The sequence below is a fragment of the Tamandua tetradactyla genome, chromosome 12 (assembly GCF_023851605.1).
Source record: "Tamandua tetradactyla isolate mTamTet1 chromosome 12, mTamTet1.pri, whole genome shotgun sequence".
NCBI lineage: Eukaryota > Metazoa > Chordata > Mammalia > Pilosa > Myrmecophagidae > Tamandua > Tamandua tetradactyla.
The window spans coordinates 71,949,561-71,955,560 of NC_135338.1; the positions used below are offsets into that span (position 1 = coordinate 71,949,561).

Sequence of the window (6,000 nt, forward strand, 5' to 3'; positions counted from 1 at the left end):
AAATAATAATAATAAAAATAGAAGTGGAGCCTGAAGATGTGACTGAATTGCTGCAATCTCAACATAAAACCTAAATGGATGAGGAGTTGCTTCTTATGGATGAGCAAAGAAAGTGGTTTCTTGAGATGGAATCTACTCCTGCTGAAGATGCTATGAATATTGTTGAAATGATAACAAAGGATTTAGAATGTTACATAAATTTAATTGATACAGCAGTGTCAGGGTTTAAGAGGATTGACTTCAATTTTGAAAGAAGTTCTGTGGGTAAAATGGTATCAAATAGCATCACAAGCTACTGAGAGATCTTTCTTAAAAGGAAGAGTCAGTGGATATGGCAAATACTTCATTGTTGTCTTATTTTAAGAAACGGCCACAGCCGCTCCACCCTTCAGCAACCACCACCCTGAATAGTCAGCAACCATCAACATTGACGCAAGACCCTACAGCAGCAAAAAGATAATGGTTTGCTGAAGGCTCAGATGATGGTTAGCATTTTTTAGTAATAGAATATTGTTTAATTAAGATGTACATTTTTTTAGACATGATGCTATTGCACATTAATAGACTACATTATAGTATAAGCATTACTTTTATATGCACTGTGAAACCAAAAATTCATGTGATTTGATTTACTGTGATATTTGCTTAATTTCAGTATTCTGGAACAGAACTCACAGTATTTCCAGGGTATGCCTGTAACAGGAATTGTTACAGGGTTTGAAGTGTGTTGGGCCACTATAAAAAAAAAAAAAAAAAAGAAAAATAGGTGTTGGGAGAATTCCTCAAGATAAGATCATTTAAAAATTTAAGTAAAATAAAATAATACAAAGCAGGAAATGTTAGAACATCAAATTCTTAAAATAAAAAAAGCCTGCCTTTTCTATAGATGATGGAGAGGGAACCTATGAAAAAGAAGGAATGGTATGATAGAGAAGGTATCTTTAGCTACTCTCTTTTGAATAGATAGAAGAGAAGCTGGATTTAAAAGTATGTTGCAATTATCAGAGAAGACTTGATGGACACTGGAATAGGAAATTTAGAAGGGGATGTGGTAGAAAAGAGTAGAAAATCTTTAATTAGAAAGGGCAGAGAATTCACCCAGATCTGGTATTGGACAAGCTGTCACCTGAAAGATACTGTAAACTAGCAAGCCTCTAATTCCCTTTGTTTCATGTAAACTTAGGAAATTCTGAATTTATTTTCTCCTGACTCCTAATGAATCATAACAAAAGCAACTGATTTCTGAAATAGACTTGCCTTCTGATATTATGAAGTTAACTAAGAAATTCAGTTTAGTAAATGATGGTTAATATTTGAAATTTAATCATCCTGCTGTTACAGAAACAGATTTTGGAAGCCAAGCTTTTTATCTTGATAGGAAGTGTTATGCCAAAACCTATTCAAGCCAAAAAAAAAAAGGGGGGGGGGGCATGTTGGTGATAGGGTTTGTAAGCCCACCACATTGACTTCTTTCATTTAATCAACCTCTTATCTTCCTTTTAAGTTTAAAATGTTTCTTTTTAAATGTAAACGGCTAATGTACATGTGAAAAGATGCACAGCTTCACCAGTAAGGGAAGAATGCAAATAAACAAGGAGTTGCATTTTTCACCTGTGGAATTGGCAGATACTGAACAGGATGATAGTCTGTAGTGCTGGCCAGAGCAATTGGGGAAATAGGCATTTGTAAATTGGTATAATTTCAATAGAGGGAAATTTTGTAATATATAGCAAAATTAAAAAATGAGCCTACTTTTTGTAGTGTAAGCAGAGTTAAAAATTAAGCCTACTTTTGACCCAATAATTTATTCTCTAGGAATCTATTCATAAAAATTAGGGGAATGGGTAAAGAAATTGTGATATATCCATACAGTAGACTACTATACAATAATTTAAAATAATTAGGTAACTCTAGGAAAATATTTCTGTGACATTAAGTGAAAAAACAGGTTGCAAAATAATATGTATTTTATATACATATTATATATATTTATATTTATAAATATAAATAATATATATTTATATTTTATACTATCTTTGGATAGTGTATATATATATAAACGTGGGGATTTTTTCATAATTTACTTTTCTAATTAAAAAAGAAAATCCTAGTAGGAGCAAAAATAAAATTTCCTTGAAAGCTACTTTTCTCATTTATAACTTAATATTGCCTCTATCATCTGAGACCATTATTAAAAGAGAGAAAGAAGTTTATCAATCTGTTTTCTGATAGTAAATGTTGAGATCACCTGGTGTGTATTGCATTTGAACTGACTTTATTTTCATGGTCGAGTTACTTCCTTTTCTAGTAATTCCTTTCATTATCATCATGATGTGAATTTAGCATTTGGTGAATCGTAACTAATTATGCCCTATTATGAAGAATTTGTCTTTAGAATTCTTGGATAAATGAAGGTGGTGTAAAATGTTTTTCCCCTTTTCTCTTTTCCTCAAGGGACACATGGATGAAGATGTTCAGGCGGCCTTACTCCAAATCATACAAATGCGGCAGGGACTTGTGTGCTAGCAGTTAGCACTAACCAGCTCATGTCTGCTTTATCCTGCTGGTGCTGTGCATTCTGTACAACTTCATGGCCTTGCCAGGCCTTACTGTGCTCATACAATTAAAATAAAATCTATTTTGTCCCATGAATAGGTTTTTTAAAAAATGAGATGAGTATGTTACTGAGTTTTTCAATATCAGTTGAAATCATATATTCAATATATGTTAATTTTATAGTTTGGCAAATAACATAATCCTCTACCTTGGATGGACTACATGTTTTTAAACTTCTGAGGAGTCCCTAATAAAACATGAGCAATCTGAGTGGGTCCGTATGGAAAGGATTTGGACTGAAATAATTTTTAAATATTTATTTCAGAGAAATTAATTTGGTTGGTGTCCACTTTTAAGTGGATCGAATGACCTTTCTGATCCTCAGTCAAACTGTAAGACAATATGGTTTTGAAGAATGCATTGTAACTTGGCTGGCCAAGTTGCATCTATTTTTGAAGTAACTTAATGAGTGCCTTTGATTTCTTTTGGAGGTTGAGATTTTTTCTTCTTATGCTAGACTTTTATACCTTTTTAAAAAATAAATTTCTTTTCATAAATGGTTTGCAGTACTCAATTACATTTAGATTAAGAACAGCAGGGATGGAATATATCAGGAATTTATAATAAAATTGCCTCATAATCTCGACAACAGTATCTTAATTTTTACTTGTAACTTTTCTTGCCACAGTATTTAAAGAGTATGATAAATGGAAAGTGTCAAAAATTTTAGACATTTTTTAGGAATTATTCTGACATTTGCAACTATAGTAACCAAGGACTCATTACACATGCATTTTTCAAATGTTTCATACTTATTTATAGGAAAATTGCACCAATGAGATTAATAATGTGAAATGCAGTTTTCTTGTGAAATTAGTTACAAGCATATTGATGTTAGAAACAGGTTTTAGACAAAAGTGCAATAATACAATAAACTGTAAGAATATAGACAACAAGAAAGTAAAATTGAGCATTCTTATAGTAAATAATATAATCAACCATTTTTATTAACTATATCCCATTAAAGGAAGTTTATGTCTTATTATTTTTATTAGTATTTTGCTTACCACGCAGATCAAAAATTTCAAATTTGATTGTTAGAAAATAAACTGAACAAATGAATACTTTCAGCCGGGTTCTCTTACAGTATAGAATGTGACTTAGCAATAATTCTTACGCATCCTGAAACCCAATTTTTTATCCCATTTTTGTATAACAGGTACAAAGAATTATCAAAATGGAGTCTCTGCCAAAAATATAAGCCCTCATGTTTCTTCAGTGTAGAAACAACAGTGAAAAGTCATAATTGGATTTAGTTTTTATTCCTTAGATAGTATACACTGTTTACATAGGCAATTCTTGGTTGCTTTAATTATTACATTTAATAGTTTCCTTCAGCATGAGTTCTGATTCATGAGTTTTAGGTCCACCCATTGAAGCTCTTGAGTAGAGCAAAGTTGTATACTGAATGCTGAATTACAGTGTTATATTTTCCTTAATAGGGGTGGGAAGAAAACCTTATGTGTATTTTATTTTGTCCTCAACCACCAATAAAGTATTTTCTGTGGAATGTCGTTTTGAATATTCTTATAAAAGATTTGCAAGTTAAACTAGTCTTTTTGGTATCTTTAGAGAACTTTGGAATAATGGGATCTAAAGTAAAGATGGTGACATCCATTTTTAGTTAGCTATCTAGAGTGAAATATCAAGTAACCTCTGTGAATTAATCCCGTTGTTTCAGTCACTCACTTTGATATCATGGACAGAGATTGCACTTTAATCAATGAAGACTAAAGCTTTTTGGTTAGGAAATGAGTAGAACATAGATAATGGGCCATGCTGATCTCTGCATCTGTCATTTACAGAGCTGTCAGTGCTCTCTGAAAGAAGCACTAAATCCCTATTATAGTACAATCCTTTGTTGAAAGCTTTATTACTTAGTTCTAGTGTTTAGTTTTTTTCTTATCACTCCCACTTCATCAGAAAGCTCATTCATCTTGACAGAGGGCCAGTGTTATAAAGAATTGTCTATTAAAATAAGGTTAAATATTCATGCAATGGACATCTTAATTTTTAATATTATAGTGACCATAATCACTAATAATACCTGCGTTGTTCTAAAATTCCATATGGGGTTAGCATAGTCTTTCTTATGGCTTGCTTTTTATTTAAACCTTTTCTCTTGATCCCAAAACAAATTTTATACAATTTGAAAATTTCGCTTATTCTAAATGTATTGTTTCATTGCTGCTTTAAAAATCTTGCGGCTTCATTGGAGCACTTTTTTTCCCCTTGTGTCACCAGCTATCCTCTAACAAGGACCTACAAATGGGCCTCACATGTATGCTTCCTGCCTATCTGGATGGCTCGTGTTCTTTGGCTCACTTGTTTCAAACTAGAAAAGGGAAGGGTTTTGCATTAATTTTTGCTAGTCATGATGTATTAGATGTATCTGTGCCTGCTTATAGTAAGGGGAAACATTAGATAGCAGCTGTGTTTACAAGCTTCTCTTGACATCTGTTTCACCATGGTGAAAGAAAACTTACTGCCTCCTTAATTTTCCTCATCACTGAATCCTACAACCTTGTGGTCATCTTTTTTCTTCTTACACGTTCTGTGCTACAAAGTAATATCAGTACCTCTGGCAACAAAATAAGAAATGAAAAAGGAATGCTTGTGATGAACATGCAAAATATATGGTTATACATGTTAGGCAGAGAAAAAAAAGAACTTAAATCTTACTCCTGACCACTAAATTTTATGACTAATTTTCAGAGAGAAAAAAAGCAAAAGGTGAACCAAGGCATAGTTTATACCATTGAATATATTATACACAAAATGGAAATGGTATAGGCATTTCAGCCTTCATTTCTTCAGTGATGTCCCCAACTAAAATTCAGTTTTTTCCCACGTTTTTGCCATGGTTATTTGAAATGGAGCTAACTAGACCGGCCTCAGCAGATAAATTTTAAACTGCTTCTTAGCATAGCTTCTAATTCTTACTGCATATATAGACCCTTGCTCAAACGAGTCATGAATATAGAGATTTAAAAAATCAGCAGGAAAAAAAAAATCAGCAGAGATGGCATTCCAGCCAGACTTCCTGGGCAACAAGAGTGCTTGTGTTTAGCATAATTGGCATGTGGCATCACTTATTAGAGGGCATTTTCATTATTTATGCCTGCATGAACAAACACTGATGATGAATGAATTCAACCAAAACAGGAAGGCTACAAAATGTCATATGTAAATGAAACAGAGCCAAGAATTGTAAGGGTTCCTTCCCCTTCCCCTATGATTAGGTTTTGTGTGTGTGTCTGTGTGTGTTTATTAGATTCCATTCGGTGAAATAATGGAAGCGACGTCAATACAACAATACCTCTTATAATTGATATTTGGCATCAAATTGTTGGACTTAATGGGCCCAATTTTTATTTTATATTT

The 6,000-nt window shown here is 32.6% G+C and overlaps 1 protein-coding gene across 6 annotated transcripts in view; it reads left to right on the top strand.

Moving 5' to 3' along the window:
* UACA (uveal autoantigen with coiled-coil domains and ankyrin repeats) overlaps positions 1 to 4,126 on the top strand; it is a 150,929-nt gene extending 146,803 nt beyond the window's left edge. For all 6 annotated transcript variants that reach the window (XM_077123912.1, XM_077123915.1, XM_077123914.1 and 3 more), the window contains one exon: positions 2,455 to 4,126. In XM_077123912.1, the coding sequence (XP_076980027.1) occupies positions 2,455 to 2,526 (72 nt within the window). In that variant the 3' untranslated portion in view covers positions 2,527 to 4,126. The remainder of the gene's footprint in view (positions 1 to 2,454) is intronic.
* Positions 4,127 to 6,000: the final 1,874 nt, after the last annotated feature.